The 21,476-nt window shown below is 31.5% G+C and overlaps 2 protein-coding genes across 3 annotated transcripts; both read left to right on the top strand.

Annotated features, from left to right (window-relative positions):
- The first annotated feature begins 67 nt into the window (after positions 1-67).
- LOC148600914 (UPF0488 protein CG14286-like) lies at positions 68-10,814 on the top strand. The gene is made up of 4 exons (XM_088554621.1): positions 68-227; positions 1,481-1,577; positions 4,864-4,998; positions 10,407-10,814. The coding sequence occupies exons 1-4, from the start codon at positions 171-173 to the stop codon at positions 10,796-10,798; spliced, it is 681 nt and encodes a 226-aa protein (XP_088410747.1). The 5' UTR covers positions 68-170; the 3' UTR covers positions 10,799-10,814.
- A 4,335-nt stretch (positions 10,815-15,149) lies between these two features.
- On the top strand, positions 15,150-21,163 carry LOC148600913 (uncharacterized). Of its 2 annotated transcripts, none has more exons than XM_088556422.1 (2): positions 15,150-16,509; positions 20,737-21,163. In XM_088556422.1, the coding sequence occupies exons 1-2, from the start codon at positions 15,505-15,507 to the stop codon at positions 20,746-20,748; spliced, it is 1,017 nt and encodes a 338-aa protein (XP_088412548.1). In that variant the 5' UTR covers positions 15,150-15,504; the 3' UTR covers positions 20,749-21,163. The 2 variants fall into 2 exon arrangements, with proteins under 2 accessions (XP_088412548.1, XP_088412549.1); XM_088556423.1 differs by having other exon boundaries at positions 15,154-16,505; positions 20,733-21,163.
- The last annotated feature ends 313 nt before the right edge of the window (positions 21,164-21,476 follow it).

Raw genomic sequence — 21,476 nt, 5'->3', positions numbered from 1 at the left:
TTTCTTATCATTTTATCAACATAAATTTTTCTCTTCTTTACAAAAATTTGTCTCATTGTATTTTATAAGCTCAAATTCATCATGGGGTTCAAAGCGTCACGAAATAGCCTTATCCGACCTTCGACTTCGGTATTAGTGGACGCCTTCAATTTTTTTTTAGGTTAGAAGAGATGCCACCAAGAAAGAAAGGAGGAAATTCTAACAGTGAACTAACACAATCCAGCAATGTAATTTTAATACCTTTTATTTCGATATAATACGTACATGTATATATTGAGCATTACAAACTCCCTGTCACCTTACATCTACTGTTTTTTTTTTTTAAAGTTACTTATGTTATGCAGATGCACACCAGCTCATCCCGTTTGGGATTCGGCGCTGGAGATATTTTCTTTGTTCTGACCGCCACCAGTGGTCAAAACAAAAAATATCTCCAGCTCCAGAACTCTGAAGGGATTAGCACATCAGCAAGGAGTAAAAATCCTTGACACCAGGGACTATATAATTAATTACAATTATGTACATGTATAGACTTTGGTTAGATAGAAAATCATCCTATGGCTAATTTTAGCAAACATTTATATAGCCATATAGTAAATATATTGGCAAATTGTATTCAGGACTGGTTGGTATTTGATAGTCCGATTACCTCTGACCCTGCAACCCTCCTCTTTTTTATTTGGATATTGATATGTCGGGTTGGGGTCAGAACGATGTGCCATACAAAAAGTTGGAGATTTAGCGGTACCGCGGAGTATCGCCTTTCAACCGCTTGTAACGACTTTCAAGTTGAAATTGTGCATGTCACACCTACCTAGTTTGATTCCGGAATCATTTTTCTGTTTGCTGATACCAAATTTGCTACAAAAATTACATTTATTATTGAAGTTTTGATAATTTTCCATGAGAGACACCCTTTTGTTGAAATTTTGTTAACTTTGGAACGGAACGGAGCAGAAACAATTTTTTTAACCAGAATCTAACAACTTTCCGTTCCAAAAGTAACAAGCTCCGCCTACTCTCTATTATGGTTCAAAATGTCAACAAAACAGGGTCTCTCATGGAAAATTATCGAAACTTCAATAATAAATGTAATTTTTGTAGCAAATTTGGTATCAGCATACAGGAAAATGATTCTGGAATCGAACTAGGTAGGTGTGACATGCACAATTTCAACTTGAAAGTCGTTACAAGTGGTCAGAGGAAATTCGGATTAGGTACTTGAGTGAGTTTCCTACCCTGCTTGCAGTTGTCCATTTTACAAAAAGTTGTATGCTTACATTATTTAGGTATAGAATTTACAGTCAGACAGTTAAATAAAATTAAATTTATTGTGATACATGTACTAATACTTACAACAGACATTTTTAAACTAAACACTTAGCAAGATATTCTTTTTTGATCAAATAATTTCATCATACAAGGATGTTAAAAAATAAAAGCAACCAATCAGTTTGATTTATAGCAGCTTCTTTTTTAGGAGGCAGATATTGCAAATCAGTTTGAGATAGAATTGGCATGGTGTGTAAAGCAGTTAGAACTAGGCCTTTGTAACCAGAAACCAGATTCTAGACAAGGTATTAAGAAAACAAATAGAAGCTGGTGATTTTGGTTTTGTTTTACAGTCGAACAGGGAGTTTTCAAGCAGAATGTGTTCAGACAAAAAAGATTAACATGAAAATTTAGGTATACAAATTTTGGTTATTTGTTCCTTTGTCATTAAGTCTGAAATGGCTTACTGACATTCAGATTTTTTTTCTTTGATGTCAGTCCTAACAAATACAGTGTACATTTAATACATTAACAAAGAAATGTCTTATCAAAAATTAAAAGCTAAATTCCATCCAACTCTGATATGACTTCTTTTAGAAAGATTCACTTCATCTCTCACAAAGCATTAAAATTTCCAAAGTACATTAGAAATAAATTGTTGGTTATCTGAAAATTTTTATTTCAATAAAGGCCTCACATGAGGTATAATAGTACAATAAATTTAACAAACAATAATAATGCATGAACTAACATATATACACATTAAGTAGTTGTATGCAGATGAACAAGCAATATATATGTAATATATCATTTAAATACAGACATTACAATTTTGCAAAATTTCGCCAACCCGACAAGTACATATTTATCGTGACTATTCATTAAATCTGACAAACTAACAATATTTCAGTTATTATAGATATGAACGGGTGTAAATTTGTGCTTTTCTTGACTATAAAAGTTACAGTTAAAGATATATTGGAACTCATCACCCAGTTCGTGTTTATTACACAGATCACAAATTCTTTCAGCTCTACTGATACTGAAAAATCTACCAGCCTCAATAGGCAATTTATGACTACTACTTCTGAACTTAATAAGATTGTACATCAAATCTGACGGCAGCACAGTAAGATATCTATATAACATATTATACAATGTGTGAGATATTTTTTTCTTTTTTTCCCATTTATAATTCATTGCTGAAAACCAATCATTCTTGCTTTAATACAAATAGACATTGGAGTTCTACCAAGTTCACCATACACAATACAGATTGGCGTACATTTTTTTAATCTTAAGTATATACTTGCAAAATTCTAAATGCAACAATACAATAATATAATTATTTTCATAACCCCATACTACTGCACCATATAACAAAATGGGTGCGACCATTTCATCAAATTACTGTAACAATATATCTAATGGTAAACTGTTTTCTATCTTTACATAAAACATAGAACATTGCTTTTCTAGCTTATTGCACGTCTAGTCTCATTTTTATGAAAAGTACATTTTCTTGAGAACACTGTACCCAAGTACTGAAATCATCTAATACCTGTATTTGTTCATGAGTATAGAAAAGTTGAGTATTCTCACACTGTCTATTTTTTTAAAAAATCACAATAGTACTCTTTGCTACATTAACATTTCCATGTTTCACAGTACAAATACATAGCATTTAAGGCAGATTGTAATTCAATAACAGATTCAGCAAATATGACATCAGCACATAATAACAAATACAATTTAAAGAAAACTTCAATATCTTCATCATCAAATAACAAATGAGGAATATTACATACATCATTGAGACCACCATAAGCATGTGATAAAAATTCTGTCAAATCATTAAGGAAAATTGAAAATAATAAAGGTGATAAATTCTCACCTTGTCTGACTCCTACATTAGTAGCAAAATATTCTGAGAAGTTGTTACCAGATCTAACAAAAGACTTAGCATTCTGATATAAATTTTGTACAATATTGAGAATTTTACCGTCTATACCATTACGCAACAGCTTTTGCCATAATAATACCCTATTCACAGAATCAAACGCTTTGCGATAATCCACAAAAGTACAGTACATTTTTTTTCGTCTAAATAAATACAAATCAATGAGACATTTCAAGTTAAAAATGTGGCCAACAGTACCATAACCTTTTCGAAAACTAGCTTGCTCTTCACATAACAATCCTATATATTCAAGGTAATTAAATAATCTATTGTTTAAAATACATGTAAAAAGTTTGCCATAACAGCTAAGTATAGTAATACCTCTATAATTGTCTGCATTTGCGGGATTACCTTTGTTTTTGTATATAGGACATATAGAACCTTGTGACCAGAATCTGGTACAATACCACTTTCAACAATATTACAAATTTTTACATAAGCAGGCAAAAGTTTGTCAACTCTATGTTTTAAAAATTTGTTCAGTATCATATCTTTTCTACAAGCTTTATCATTCTTTAATGATTTTATAGCATCTACAACCTCTTTTTCACCAATAGGCTCATTGATTATAGTGTTATATTCAGTAACGTTATCTGGTAAAACAATATCAACATCATTTACAACATTATTTAAATTCTTAAAATGATCAAAGAATACATTTACTACTACATTTTGTTAGGTCGATTTATCCTTTTCACAACCTTCATTCAGTAATGACCAGTATGATTTAGGATCTGAGGTACACAGACCTCTTTGTTTATCTATAACTGCCTTTTGATATTCACAAAATTGTTTGTGCAGTATATTTTTATATTCTTTGCTTTTACATACCATGATTAACAACAGAATGTACTATATAATTTTAGCTTTACATTTTGTGTAACATTCACTGTTAAAATACTTTTTTACAATGACTATATTTTTTGTTACAATTTTCTTGACATTGTTAGAAGTTTTAACAAACATTTCTGCACCTTCAGCAGCATTCTTAATAATACAATTACAATTTTCAACTATATTGTCAATTGTTACAATGTTTGTGGTTTTGGGATCAATGTCTCCCAATCTAACTAATAGTTCATCAATCTATCATGTAGCTAACTTGATAAAAACATATATGAATTGTCTCCCTTTGACCCCCCTTAAAGACATGTTTTCAGTTGTCATTTGCCTTTCTTTCAAAGTTCAAAGATATTGCATTTTCACAATGACAGGGTTTAAGTGTTCATTTGTGTCTTGTGAGTCCTGGTATTGTAAGGATATGCAGATTTGTCTTTATTGATTTCTGCCCATGACAAATAATTTATTTTAAATTTGCCTATCAAAAAAAGTTGTGCAGTTTAACAACAAGTTGTGGGTGCATAAGATATTTTTTTAAAAAATAAAGCAGTTTGTTTGGTGACAGGTAAGATGACTATAGACATTGATGTCAAAGGTTATAGTCATAATGACTTGAAATATATTTTCAAGTTTATGTATGTATTTCCGTTATGTATTGGAAACATACATATACATGTATATACACTATATATATAGCTGTTATTGCTTTTTATCTGTTACATGTATTTAGTACTTTTAATGATAGTAGCAGTGACCAAGACTTATATAAACAAATCTGTTTCTTTTTGCAGCCAATGAGGCTCTAAAAGTACTCAAAATTTTGAAAAGTGACAAAGCACCAATGATCAAGAAAAGACAAGCTATGAGGAATACCTTTGGTGACTACCGACAGAAGATTAAAGAAGAAGAGAAAAGGACTGTTAACAGTAAGTTGTTTGTCTTTATAATAGTCTTTAATATTTATTTCAATGGGGGTTGGGATGTCGGTGACATTATAACCAAGACAACTGACTTAATAGACAATACTAGTTATTTGACTTGTAATAAATACAGTGAACATTTTAGTCTAGAATTTAGTTACAATTTCTGCTGTGCATATTTGTTCAATTTGTGCCCATTTATAGATCTCCAAGTTTAATTGTAAAGGATGCATTTGTTGCTTTTCTGTACCACTGATGGCCTAATATTGGGAAGTCTAAAATTTCTAGGGCAGATGCAAGATTTCATGGGGGGACATTTTTGGAAGTAGATATGAATTTGTGAAAAATCAAGATTTTAATGGATGGGGTATGCCTTTCCTTGGATCTGCCCCTTTAATTAATCAGATAATTTAGATGACACTGGAAAAATACTTTAACTGTTATGATTCTGTTTTACTGCATATTTACCCATTTTGCTAATGTCTAATTGTTGGCATAGTAAACCAAGTTCTGGGTAAAAAAATCATTGAAGAGACCACCAAAATATCCAGCCTCTAAATCTAGAACCTTATTGCTAGCATCTATTTGATATGACTTTTACATGACCCCTAACAGAAATAAGCACATACATGTACATGTATGTTTGAATTTGTATATAGAATATGTTGCAAAATTCAATTTGAACAGTTAAAAAGAAAGAGTAAAATTTTATTGAATAAAGGATTGTGTTGAGATATGATTAATTTCAGTTACAACAGGTCTCACAAGGACAAAAAGATGTTTAAAGAAATTTTGGAAAAAGCTGACTTTCCAATGCTTTAAGGGTAAAAATCCTTGCTAAAAGTTAATTGAATTGTCTATTAACTCAAGGTACCAGTATCGTATTGCATATCCCTGAGCGGGTGTACGTCAAAACATGGATGCCATAAAAATATAGTGCATTTTCTTTTTGCCTCTCTACAAACTAATGTTTTGTCAAAAGACATGAACAATGACTTAAAAAATAGAGCAAACATCACACTGTAAGATGAAGAACTTTTTTAAAAGAAAATCTAACATAATATCATAAAAATGTTCCACTGAAAAGGTTGGTTTGGTGGGTGCAAAACGAAAGTGAAAGTAGGGAAAATGGCTATTTATAGTTCAAGACTACTTTTCTGTCCAATCTTCGTGGACTCACCCTATTTTCTTTGCGGGAAATTATTTTTTCACATGTCCTTAGAAATGCTACATAAGTGAAAGTTTTATTGAATCAATTTACATATTTTTTAAAAAATCCTAAAAATATGCACTTCACTATAGAAGTCTATGGGAAAATTAATACGATACTGAGACCTAGTAAGCCAGTTTTTCAAGTAAAGTTGGATATTCAGCAAGTGGTCTTTACCAGCTGAAAAAGTAGTACCCCAATACAGGTAACACTTTTAAGATGAATTAGCCAACTTTTGAACCTGATTTTTTATGGTAGCTCTGGTTTTTTGCATTTATAGTTAATTTTTACCAAATTTGGAAATGCATTTTGTTTTCATGAATTTGTAGGATATCAGTTCAATAAAATTATTATCTTGACTATTTATGATGAGCATATCTATATTCAGGTAACCTAAAGCAAGTAATACTCCTGCATAAAGGATAGTTTTCAAGTTACAACACATTTTAAGTATGTGGTTAGGACTTGAAAATAGTCATTTTCCATACATTGCCTCTTATATATGAAAAAATGAATATTTTTTTTATTTTTTGTTTTTCTTTCAAATAAATAGCTAAAATGAGTTGCCATATAACTGTGTGGTTGATTTAAACACAGAAATGTCACAAAAGTCATCAGCCAATTTTTTAGTGGACTTTTTTTAGTGGTTCAAATGGACAGATTCTAATGCGGCAAGAAAAATAATGGTGTTTTTTCATATAAAAACTGAATTTTTTCAAAAAGTATCTAAAGCAGACAATTGTTATTATAATATTTATACCAGTAAACTATATTTCTTGCATCATAGCTATCTGTTTTAAAGAAAAAGTCCTTTTCCTGTCACATTGAGGTCCATTTGTATCTGCCTGGGGTACCAAAATGGCTTAAAATCTGTATTTTCTGCATATGAAAAGCTATATTTTTTTTAAAACTATGATATTGGTATAATTTTTTCTGGATTTATTATAATTGAAATGACCATATCTATAGTTAAAAACAGTTGGTTGTACCGGTCATTATACTTTACTTTAAACAAGAGGCTCCCTTGAGTTAAAGACAAAAAAGGAGGTTCGGATATTAATATTTCCATATATGGAACTCACAAGTGGGGATTAAATAATGATTTGGAACTCATAGTACAGCTCATGTATCTACCATGTCAGAATAAACCACAAAGTTGCTTAGTTTGATTAATACAGCAGCTTTTTATCAAAAGTAATATTTTCTGGCTAACATTGAGATATTAGTCTTATGCCTGGAATAGGGTACCTATATAAGAATTTTAATAGAAAACTCATGTTTGTAGCAGGGCAATGATATTCTGAATTTTCAGTATGGAAATGAATACTCTAGCAGAAAAACAACAACTTTTAGGATTATATTGAAATGTTTATTAGTAATAGGTACCAGTATCGTATTGCATATCCCTGAGCGGGTGTACGTCAAAACATGGATGCCATAAAAATATAGTGCATTTTCTTTTTGCCTCTCTACAAACTAATGTTTTGTCAAAAGACATGAACAATGACTTACAAAATAGAGCAAACATCACACTGTAAGATGAAGAACTTTTTTAAAAGAAAATCTAACATAATATCATAAAAATGTTCCACTGAAAAGGTTGGTTTGGTGAGTGCAAAACGAAAGTGAAAGTAGGGAAAATGGCTATCTATAGTTCAAGACTACTTTTCTGTCCAATCTTCGTGGACTCACCCTATTTTCTTTGCGGGAAATTATTTTTTCACATGTCCTTAGAAATGCTACATAAGTGAAAGTTTTATTGAATCAATTTACATATTTTTTAAAAAATCCTAAAAATATGCACTTCACTATAGAAGTCTATGGGAAAATTAATACGATACTGAGACCTAGTAAGCCAGTTTTTCAAGTAAAGTTGGATATTCAGCAAGTGGTCTTTACCAGCTGAAAAAGTAGTACCCCAATACAGGTAACACTTTTAAGATGAATTAGCCAACTTTTGAACCTGATTTTTTATGGTAGCTCTGGTTTTTTGCATTTATAGTTAATTTTTACCAAATTTGGAAATGCATTTTGTTTTCATGAATTTGTAGGATATCAGTTCAATAAAATTATTATCTTGACTATTTATGATGAGCATATCTATATTCAGGTAACCTAAAGCAAGTAATACTCCTGCATAAAGGATAGTTTTCAAGTTACAACACATTTTAAGTATGTGGTTAGGACTTGAAAATAGTCATTTTCCATACATTGCCTCTTATATATGAAAAAATGAATATTTTTTTTATTTTTTGTTTTTCTTTCAAATAAATAGCTAAAATGAGTTGCCATATAACTGTGTGGTTGATTTAAACACAGAAATGTCACAAAAGTCATCAGCCAATTTTTTAGTGGACTTTTTTTAGTGGTTCAAATGGACAGATTCTAATGCGGCAAGAAAAATAATGGTGTTTTTTCATATAAAAACTGAATTTTTTCAAAAAGTATCTAAAGCAGACAATTGTTATTATAATATTTATACCAGTAAACTATATTTCTTGCATCATAGCTATCTGTTTTAAAGAAAAAGTCCTTTTCCTGTCACATTGAGGTCCATTTGTATCTGCCTGGGGTACCAAAATGGCTTAAAATCTGTATTTTCTGCATATGAAAAGCTATATTTTTTTTAAAACTATGATATTGGTATAATTTTTTCTGGATTTATTATAATTGAAATGACCATATCTATAGTTAAAAACAGTTGGTTGTACCGGTCATTATACTTTACTTTAAACAAGAGGCTCCCTTGAGTTAAAGTCAAAAAAGGAGGTTCGGATATTAATATTTCCATATATGGAACTCACAAGTGGGGATTAAATAATGATTTGGAACTCATAGTACAGCTCATGTATCTACCATGTCAGAATAAACCACAAAGTTGCTTAGTTTGATTAATACAGCAGCTTTTTATCAAAAGTAATATTTTCTGGCTAACATTGAGATATTAGTCTTATGCCTGGAATAGGGTACCTATATAAGAATTTTAATAGAAAACTCATGTTTGTAGCAGGGCAATGATATTCTGAATTTTCAGTATGGAAATGAATACTCTAGCAGAAAAACAACAACTTTTAGGATTATATTGAAATGTTTATTAGTAATAGGTACCAGTATCGTATTGCATATCCCTGAGCGGGTGTACGTCAAAACATGGATGCCATAAAAATATAGCGCATTTTCTTTTTGCCTCTCTACAAACTAATGTTTTGTCAAAAGACATGAACAATGACTTAAAAAATAGAGCAAACATCACACTGTAAGATGAAGAACTTTTTTAAAAGAAAATCTAACATAATATCATAAAAATGTTCCACTGAAAAGGTTGGTTTGGTGAGTGCAAAACGAAAGTGAAAGTAGGGAAAATGGCTATTTATAGTTCAAGACTACTTTTCTGTCCAATCTTCGTGGACTCACCCTATTTTCTTTGCGGGAAATTATTTTTTCACATGTCCTTAGAAATGCTACATAAGTGAAAGTTTTATTGAATCAATTTACATATTTTTTAAAAAATCCTAAAAATATGCACTTCACTATAGAAGTCTATGGGAAAATTAATACGATACTGAGACCTCAATAGAATTGAGTCTTGGTAAATATAATTGAATTATCTCCCTTATGTCAGGATATATATGCACTAGATGTTTATGTATTTAGTAACATAAATGTTTAGAATAAAGATATTCACTGTTAAGAAAATTCACAGATAATATCTTGTTTCTTGAGGAATTTTTTGAAGAAAATCAATGAGAGAGGAAGACATGTCATTTGACCTTTTTAATATGTGTCAAGTGTAACCTGTTAGTGGTTAAGTTGAATATATTGGTACTTTTAGAAATTCTTATGCCGTTTACACTGTAACATCATCTAGGACTAATGTTTCTTCATAATTCAACAAAACTTTAATATGTGAGCTATAAACAGATAAACATTTTGTTTTTGTTAAAGATACAAAACTAGTTAAGCTAGATCCTTACTCAATATTACAGGTTAACTTCCTGTCAGACTGATATGGGACTCTCTTAGCCTCTGAGGTTAAAAGTTAAATACATATTGACTGCCATTACCTAAAAAAAGTGTCCCTCACCTTTATAACGGTATGGCAAATTTGAGAAGAAATTGGTATTAAATAAAAGATAAGAGAGGACCCAATAACCCAGTAATTTACTTTATGAGGCCACATATATTTGTATGTTTTCTTTTTTAGAACTAAAAAAGCCAAAAATGACACAAGGAATTTCAGAAACTAAGAAATCTGTGTTTTACAAGAAATCTCTAAAATCAGCAGACCATGACTATGTTGCACAAATGGCAGCTGTGAATGTCAGTGATGATACTTCTGTGTCACAGGACCCTACAAATATGAAGACACAAGTATCATCATCCTTCAAATTTGGATTTCCAGATCCCGAAATTAACTCATCAGTAAATAACTGTGAAACGAACAGTCAAATGCAGTGTTGTGATAATGATATAAACAATGAAGTCACATGTGTATCACCTGACCAGTCATGTGGCAAGCAGTCTCAATCTGGTTCTCAATTCGTCATGCCAAAGACAAATAACAGTTTTAGATTTAATTTTGAAACTCCTACTTAATAAATATTGCTGATAATTGAAGAAGTTTTTTTATGAGGCCTTAATGGTCAAAGTTGTCAGACAACTCCTTTTTAGAGTTAATGTCCTTGAGGGCAAAAAATTCAGCTCCTGGGAGCCTCCTGTTAAATTTTTGTGACATGCAGGCATAGAGTAAATTTCAGTTATATAAGATGTACATGTATTGAAATTATTCCTGATTTTAGGATATTATTGTGAAATGAAACCAAGATTTGAACAAAAGTTGTCCTGAATTCAACTAAAATTCATGCAATTTTAGTTTAAAGTGGAATATCGATTTTTTTTTTCAAGGTTATAGCAGAAACTGCTTTTGAATTAAGAACCAAAAAGGTACCCAAAACAAGCATTTCATAGAATTCAACTACAAATGTATATAACTCCAGTAAAAGCATAGGAATGTCAATTAAATTGTTTCACAATATTCTATACTTCAATGGTCAAACTTGGATTGCTTTTGGTGGTAAAGACTTTTTCCTTTTCAGAAATTAGGGGCCAAAAAGGCGGGCCAGAAACATGCATTTTCCTAATGTCAAGACAATAACTTGTTTATTTTTGTTCCGACTTTGAGATTAATTTTTTTATTGGATCCCACATGACATTTCCTGCCTGCATTTTTCAATCAGATTTCAGATATCTCTTTCGGTTTTCTAGTTATAAGGGGCCACATGTCGGTCCCCATACTTATGTGTGTCCACACATGCCCAAACTGTTCAGGGTTTGACCACTGCCGTCTTATCATGCTGCACTCGGCAAAGCTCTTTATTTCTCCTATAATGAATGGTAGTACTTTCAGTATATCCAAATTATTACAAACAAGAAGACTCACTTGGTACAAAAATGCATGGTTACTTTGTATTGCCTGCATTAAGGGTATACACGCTTTGAAGGCGGAGTGATACTAAGTAAACCAGGAAGCGGTAGTAGGTCTGCGGAGGAAATAATGCATGCATGTAAGTGAGTTATACATACTGGTATGTAAAGTGAAGCACCGTACGGTTTAGCGACATCCGAAGTGAAGGGACAAAGTAAATTTAAAGTCAGAAACAAGGAGCAGTGTACAATAATCCATATAATACGCAACAAATTATAAAAAGTAAATAGGTAACCTCGATCACTCTGACAGCATGGACCACCACAATGCGGGACTGAGCATAGATCATTTTCAGTAACTAGCGCTCAGTCTGTTGTTGCCGATTTTGGATGCATTACAATTAGATGATTGTCCAATTAAAAAGTAGCTCGACTTTTGAAACAAGTCCATAGAACACACATAGCAAGGTTTGCTTATTTGGGATATCTACAATTATACTCAAAACTTTTATTGGCCAAAGACTAATTAATTTATCTCGTACGAATATGTATACATTGTATACCTATTACATGTACCAAATCATGCAATAAATTGTATTATATATTATCACAGTGGTGAATTTCGACCTATATACTGGGGTCCAGTATTTCAGGTTTGAGGTCTTAAAAAGAGTAAATGGCCGAACGGAGCGAGGCAAGTAATATCGGAGTGGGGGAATCAAGATTTAATGCATAACATGTTTTGCCCCGATTTTAGTGGCGGGATGGGTACGTACGCCCGGCACACTCGTTCTTGGATCCTCGCTAGAGTAAAAAAAAACCATTAAAAGGTCAATCAATCAATCTTGCCTGTCCAGGTGGCGGATCTATCCAAAGGTTCCGGAGTTCGGACACCACTTTTGTTTGAATTTTTTGTTAATTACGTGAAAAATATGGGGAAAATGACCTCTTTTTTTCTGGAACACCACTCACAACCTCTGGATCCGCTCCTTGAATTCGAATGATGTGAGGACGCCTCACTGACTTCTGATATGATAGACTACAATATAAAGTCTATGTTGCATGAAGAGTGATAGTATATATGAGCAAGAAACTTACAAGGACATGTAGGCCAAGGGTGGATAAGGAATTTCAGAAAATAGGACGTTAAGGGGTATAGATCAAAATTTTATGCAACAAAATGTTTTCCTAATTTTAGCGGGACGTACGCCTGGTCCGCTCCAATGAATGTGTTCAGTCTGTATGCGAGTTGTGTATGTATACCATTTCGAAACAATTCATTTTATATGAAATACATGTACACTAACATTATGATATTTGATTACGTGAATTTTATTGTCGGACGAATTTGACTATTTCGAATAGGTTAAGGTTTTGACACAGTCTGCTTTGGTAAACCAATGTGTACCAAAATAATTTGGCCTTAGCAAGCAAACCGCGGAATCCACAATGGAATGCGATTTTTTACAGTTTTCCAAACTTGTTTTCAGTTTAACACACGTTTATGTTGATTTTCAGTTTTTAAAGGCATGTCAACGTATCAGAATTATCAATTGGAAAATTATTTCTCTCATTAAGCTTTTTAGCCATTACCCTGACCTTATTAGTCACACCTTGTATGCACATCCCTTTGTTTCTGTATATCCTCAACCATTGTTTTTATTTGTTTATCAATACTTTCCTTTAGCAACTGAACGTAAACCAAATTTAACGTTTCTACATGTTTTGCAGAATAATGGTTTCGAATTAGTTTCAACTACAAAATAGAAAGTATAGGCCAATCTGTCCGGTCTGATAGCACAATTAAGAGGTAGCAAAAACGTCGTTTAATTTAGAAGGGAAAATCGATAAAATTAACATTAAATAACAAGGTAATGCTAAATGTAAGATATTTAATACAATATCATGATTGAGGTATTAAAATTTGAATGAGAATAATTTTTATTCAAAAATACACTGTAATTGAGTGTATCTGTGTCCATTGAACAAACAAAAATAACAAAACACACACACACACACACACAAAGCTAAATTAAGTTCCTTGATTAATTGCATATAAATATTTTAGTATGTAATAATTGCAAACGTTTTTAAAAAAAAAAGTGAAAATAATTCTTTTTTTCTTTACTTTTACATATTTATGCTTCACAAGCAAAAACGAAAAAAAATGGTAAAATAAAAAATGTTGAGTCACCTAAAAAATGATAGTTAATAAATTTTAATTCTGATCATTAAACCTTTTAACTAAAAATACAAATTGGTGCAAAACTTCCGACATGTACATCTTGTAATGAGAGAAGCGATAAAAATGCCCAAAACAATATTGGAACGTGGTAAAATATTTCCAGCTGATAAGAAAAATACCACTTGAAGCAATTAATGGCATGAGTATAATTATTATATCGTCCAGAAAAAACTACAAAAACTAAATTCGACGTATCTTTTCAAATAGTAAGGGGACGACCATTTGATTCTAATGAGGAGCGGGCAGTTTCGGTCGCTTTCAATATTTTGCGAATAAAAAAAAATATTTTCAAATGCTATAAGGCTAGATTATTTATACTGTAGAATATCTACATCTGATTGAAAAGTATTCTGTTACTGACAAACGGTTTATAGAAGTGGCGGATCCAGAGGGGTGCAGTGGGTTGGCACCCCGTTTTATTGTAAAATTTGTCATTTTTATGTGTATAATTGACAAAAGATCGCAAATAATATCGTAGCACCCCCTTTTTCTGAGGAACTTCAGCCGGCACCCACCCCATTTTCAAAGTGTCTGGATCCAGCCCTGCTATAAATGATGGATTTTCATAATGTTTACAAATCAATTTTCTGTAGTTCTTACTTTTATATTATTATTTCATCTTGTACTTGACGCACTTTTCCTACAAAGTTCAAGACTTATTTTGAAGCTGGTGTCTTGGATTTCCTTAATTTTAATTGTATTTAGTTCTTTTTATTTTCACTTATTTATTGTGCATAACTTCTATACTGTTTTGACTACTGAGTTATACCCGTTTTGACTGTTATTTTTACGCTGCTCATTTGTGTCGACATATACCCGAAATAACTATCTATAATGGAAGCGAGAGGTTAAAAGCGCGTTACAAAACCTGGTTTAACCATCTTTCATTTTAGAAATGCCTGTACCAAATTAGGACCATTGCGGTTTTTACTCTATATTGCCATTTGTTACACGGACTTTCCTATGGACTACTCGGTTAATCGGTTCGGTAATTTTGTTCATACCCTTCATTCATTTTCAAAATTTTCCAAGATATTTATTCACAAAACTGCCACCCCACTGTTCCAGCCCCATCCTCTCATTATCAAATGGTCGTTCCCTAACTTTAAAGTGGTCGCATATATTAGGAAGCTCATGCTTATATATTTAAAATCTTTCTCTATTAAAAGCCCAACCCCTATAATTTAAACAGGAGGTAAATAAATCTTCTAAATGTTAAAAATTCCGTTTGAGAATTTTATAATAATTTAGAAACATCATTGAGATACATATCGTTGAGGCAATATTTCATACCAATGTTTATGTTTGTCGATATTATTTCAAAAAATAAAAACAAATAAAAACAATTTATATATCTGTCACCAGGAGAACTCGTTAGAATTCTATTTCACATGAAATATGAGATTTTGGTACAAATTCTGACATTTTTGACTTACTGTTTCTCTCATTAAGGCGGTGATGGTGCCTTTCGGAACCCGTCTGATTGGTACGAAAGTGCATCATCTGGGCGGTGCCACGTCAAAAACTGACATGCTTCTTCTGCACGTGTTCGAACTCTAGTATATACAAATGTATATTTACTTAATTGCCGAAATTATTTATCAAGATCACTGGGTTTTGTGTCGGAAGCAATATGGAAAATATGAAAATAAAACAAAATTTGGATGATAGTATTACAGACCCCGATCTTGATTTTAAATTAAGACTGTACAGGACTGCGAAAGCACAAATTACTGATAATTTCATGGATTCGAAAATGTGGAAACCCTCTATCCAAGAACATGTGAAATTCAATGGAAAATGTGGCATAGCAGCTAGAATGGAAAACAATACAAAAATGGACAATAAATCTAATTCTGAAGAGAAGAAACTTAGTACCCAAAAAGAAGAAACGAAAGAGTCCACAAACAAGTCTCAGAAAAAACCTGAAGAATTTTCGGACCCTGATGTTAAACCCCCTTATTCGTACGTTGCTTTAATAGCAATGGCCATCAAAGAGTGCGAAGACAAGAGACTTACTTTAAGTGGAATATATCAATTTATCATGAAGAAGTTTCCGTATTACGAAAAGAATAAGAAAGGATGGCAAAACAGCATTAGACATAATCTTAGTTTGAATGAATGTTTCGTCAAAGTGCCTCGGGAAGGAGGTGGCGAAAGGAAGGGTAACTATTGGACTTTAGACCCTGCTTTTGAAGACATGTTTGAGAAGGGGAACTATAGACGGAGACGGCGAATGCGCCGACCTTACAGAGCATCTATATCACTACCAAAGCCTCTTTTTGTTGATGGACATTGTTCGCCATATAACCAATTTTCGTTGACAAAACCTTATTTTTCACCACCCTCTTACTCACAATACTCTCAGTATTCACCATGGTCTTTTACACCAAATTCAGGATCACCGATGTCACAGATAAACACCTATAACAGTTGTAACCAGTCCCGAGTGCCTCCCCCGGGCCCCGGACTTGCGGCCTGCAGTTATAGTGCTATGCAGTCTGCAATGCAGATGAACAATCCTACTTCTACGTTCCCTCAATTCAATGACTACGGATCGATGGGATCCAGTTCGTTCCCATTTCCATACCGACAACAAGGCGAGGCTGTACACTACACCTACTGGAGCGAGAGGTATGTATGTCTTTTGAAATTAGCAGTGTGCAAGTATGGCATTTCAGACTCGTAAGATTGTTTAGAAGAAAACATAAAATCAAACATAAATGCATGATACAAAATCATGTTAAATTACATTAAAAAAATAGCAACACCTACATGTAGTCAGATCTATACGTGAAATTTAGACACTTTAATGAAGCTACGAGTTTTAGAATGACAAGGATTACACAGAAAATCCGAGTTCATGATAAAGAGTAAATTCGCACACATTAAAAGTAAAGGATAATTCAAATTATTCAGAAATTTGTGTCATATTATCTAAAAATGATTTAAGATAAATGCTTTAGCTATGCTTTATTAAAAAGGAATAAATATTTCATAATTATAGACTAATTCGCTGTGTAAAATTGTGACCTTTTATAATTGAATTCATAGCACTTTAAAAATCTCCATCGTGCAAAGATTTCAAGTATTCAAAAGTTATTTAAAATATTCTTTCGCATTCCCACCTGTTAATCTGTTGTACTGAAATGCATGTGCTAAATGGTGACGACACTTCTTGATAAAGAAAAAATTAACACAACTGGTGTTGAGTATTGAATTTTTTTTTCTTTCTCGCGGAAGACATTTATTTTTTGTATTAAAGGTGAAAGGGGCAAACTAACACTTACGAAAGTTATGAAAGAATAACTTCCAGTGTTTTCACCATTAAAAACGCTTAGAAACATATGTACAGTATATCGAAAATTACAATATTTATTGAAGCTTATTTTGTCTCTTTTTAATTATTTTTCATTTGAACACAATGTCTAGCCATATTTGTACATGAATCAGAAACATACGTATATCTGTTATTCGTTACATGTACAAGTATAAATATCATTTAGGGGTAACTATATCGAACAATGCTTTATTTTCTGCATTTTGATATATATCTATATAGTTTCCTAATATTCAGTATAACATTCGCGCTGATTACCTTTCTAAGATTTTATAATTTTATAAGAGATGGAAACTTAATATATTCGAAAACAAAACAAAAAATAAGTTTTAAATAAAAATTTGCATTTGAGACCAAAGGAGAGCATATTCTTAGAAAGTATTTCGGTGTAAATTATAACATTCATTCATTCATTCATTCATTCATTCATAACCTTCATACACAGGATTAATTCGAAGAATTTAGCCATAAATTTATAAAAGTCATATACAAACTTTTGTGAAGAAGCCGATAAAACTAAAACTAATAATGAAACTTTTATGTGTATAACAGTAAACATTACAATAGATACAAGCCTCCCTAATATATAAAAAAAATGCAAATCATTTATCCAAACTTTGTTTTATGTCAATATATCTAAGATTGAAAATATTAGTACAGTGGATATATCTGAACTGGAATCTTGGGGAGAGGGGTTTGGGGGGTACAAAATATTTTGCATGTCATACGAAATAATTTGGATCTCAATAATGCACTTTATGAGCCCCAAACTTTTGTGGATACTAACGACAATAAAAATAGATATAATAATTTTAGCAATTAAAATAGATTAGAATGAAGTTTAGATTGAAATATTATTATTATTTAGGGGGGGATCATGTAAGCCAAGGACTGAAGACAAATTCTGTCAGTATCAGCTTTTTTACCCACATCAGGGGCGGATCTTCATACTTATGAAACAGGGGAGGGTTCCAAGCAAATATTTTCTCATTTGTATTTATTTGAGTATGCACGAGATTAATAACAGTGTCAGAGGGTTGGATCCGACAATGGCACAACTGTATAGTTTTTAGTGTAAAAATATACTACAAAAATAATTCTGAGGTTGTAAAATGGACATACATCTATATACATGACTTGTTTTGTGATCAAGGGGTTAGAAAGTAAAGCAGGACTGTACCACGTCAAATATTATGACGATAATGCTTATGGAGAATACTGTATGTCAAAGAAGAATAACCCACGGGGATGAAAAGTATCAGCTCAATTATTCAATTCTGATTAAGAAGTGAAAACTTGTGTACTGATGAAAAAAAGCGTACCCAATACACATCCATGTAAAGCTTTCAATTTGATAGTAATAAAACTGTGTCTTTAAACAACAAAGACATTTCTCTTCGGAATTAATTATTTAATTATTATACTTAAAGCAAGTAAAAAGAAAGATACAATAAAGTCATGTATAATTATTGATTGTACAAAATATAGAAACTCAATTTCATCTAGATGATTATATTAACATATTTTCAAGTTACTAACATGCCATATTAAAATGCACTCTCTGTCAACATCTGAAAAATTCTAAAACATTTTTTACGCATTAAAATAATATTTCGTAACCATATGAAATAACCCTCAATAAGATGCTAATTATTCCTATAATAATACCTATAATCCATTTGATAAGATCTTAATTATTTCCATACAGTAAATCATATCTAATTATTTCATCTAGTTAGTGAAATCAAAACATGTTATTTTCTCTCTGGGGACGAAATTCATCTTGCGAAGAGGGTAATGTAATGTAGACACACTCGCATTATTTACTTAAGTTGGATAATTGTTTATTTTGCACGTGCATGTTAAACAATCGTTAAGATTCTACAGACGTTCATTGAAGTATGCAACAATATTTTGCCTAATTTTGTAAATATTTCATGTAATTCTTTGTTCGCAAGTCTTAGAAATATAAACGAACGCCGATGTTCAGAGCGAGGAAAAATAAACCCTCGACATGTTTGTAGTATAACTACCATTCCTTGTGTTAAATTAGTATGTTACCAACAGTGTTTTTTATCCTTCTGATTAACTTTTTGTTTTTACAGTATTTTCTGTTCCCATGCTAATTCTTATGACATTTTCTACTTTATTTCATTTACGAAACATACAAAATAAACAAAAGCTACAAACCGAATATACAGGGTGTCTTTATATTAAAAATGTAATCAAATTATACAGGATGTCTTTATAGTAAAAATGTAATTAAAATATACAGGGTGTCTTTATAGTAAAAATGTAATCAAATTATACAGGTTGTCTTTCCAGTAAAACTGTAATCAAATTATACAGGTTGTCTTTCTAGTAAAAATGTAATCAAATTATACAGGGTGTCTATATTAAAAATGTAATCAAATTATACAAAGTGTCTTTATGTTAGAATGTAATCAGAATATACAGGGTGTCTTTATAGTAAACATGTAATCAAATATTTCACTTTAATTAAGAACAAAAAATTAAACAGCTTAAAAGAATGTAGGCGATCTCCTTTTGGGCAAAAAAAGGGACTCTTTTGCACTACAACTCATTTCCGCCAGTTTATTTTTTTCGAATTTCGTAGTTGAATTGCGCCACACAAAAAAACCTTTTGCGTCAAACTGTATGTAAATTTACAGTTACCTGCATCTAATAATATTTTTATAACGATTATTTGGTACAAGATCCACTCCATATTTTGTTCTTAATTTATTGTACTTAAGTTACATTCAATCATACACGTTCATTGGTCAGTGCAATGGAGTCGAACTACATGTAATACTTACTTGCTGGATTGACCTAATTTTTTTCTTGTCAAGTGAGGACTATATCTTTAAAACATTTTAAAATTTATTCTTAACTTATATTTTATTTTCAGACTTTTTGTAAAACATTTTTACCACTACCTCTAAAGATCTGGCGCGATTGGTAATTTTTTTTAACGCAATTAAACTACAGGGAAAATTAATTTTGGCGCAATTAATTAAAACTGCTTTTATCCAATTGACACAAAAGGACGATGTCAAATAATGTGAAGGAAACAGCGGAGTCATATTGTGATGTGCCTCATTATTAAATATCATATTCTACTAATTTGTTTAACATTTAATACTAAATTGTTTAGGTGCGAAAATTACAAGTGTATATAAATATTGCTTTTCCAATTTGAAGTTATATTACATGTATTATATTTATATTTCCATATAGTTCTTTCATTTGTTACCTTACATCTATAGATTTATATTTCGATGTATCTTCCAAAAAACGTGTAGAAATTTAACAACATTATAACAAGGGTGGACCCAGAAATCTCGAAAAGGGAAATCAGAGTGGTTCCAGGTTATTATTTGTTTATTTTTATACTAATTTTGTAAGAAATTAAGACAATTTTCAAACAAAAGAGGGAACCCGATCTCCTGGATCCACCACTGTATACGTTGTTACATGTACCAAATATTTTCAATAAAAGTCCCCCTTTTCTTTTTCAGATAGCCATGTTGGTAGCGGTGGGAGAACTGTGTTATACATGTATTTTTTTTTCGCTCAAGGAGGCATAACAAACGACACACATGTGCAATTACATTTATTTCTAAATCATGTAAAACATGAATTTATTTATTGAAGAATTACTTACAAAATTATATTTATAATTCATAATTATATTACTTTACAAACATAAAACTTTGTTCACTATTTATTGATGTATAACTTACAAATGCCTGACGTCCAAACTTTTAGTTTCTGAATATATGAACGCAAACAACGTGTAGGTTTACAGTAGTAAAATAGATATACGAGGAATCGACCACAAACAAAACAAGTTTGATCACAATATAAAACATTGTCGAATCTGAGTGGACCCTGGTGCCGAGATCCTTATGAAATTGACATTTTTATGCTCAGTCATGAACAAGCTCAAATAGGAATATATTTCAATAAATAATCATGCAAATTCATTAAATAGCGTTTGTATTGTTCCTGTTTTTTTCTCACTTTTCTGGATGAAAAAAAAAGATTCGCCTTTTTAATTTGCCAACTTCTAGATACGGGACTTGTGTAAGACTCGCACTAAACGTCTATTAATGAACAAAATGGATGAAAACATCACGTGATTACAGATAAAAACACAGGCAAGGAATGAAATGTGGCAGACTGCAATAAAAATACTTTAAATGATTAAAATAATGATTAAAGTAATTGTGTACAAAGTATGTTCTATGCAATCAACTTCA

The sequence above is a fragment of the Perna viridis genome, chromosome 12 (genome assembly GCF_037379345.1).
Source record: "Perna viridis isolate PV_CMFRI_1.1 ecotype Kerala chromosome 12, ASM3737934v1, whole genome shotgun sequence".
In the NCBI taxonomy this organism is placed as follows: Eukaryota; Metazoa; Mollusca; class Bivalvia; order Mytilida; family Mytilidae; genus Perna; species Perna viridis.
This window is presented reverse-complemented; position numbering and strand designations above follow the sequence as displayed.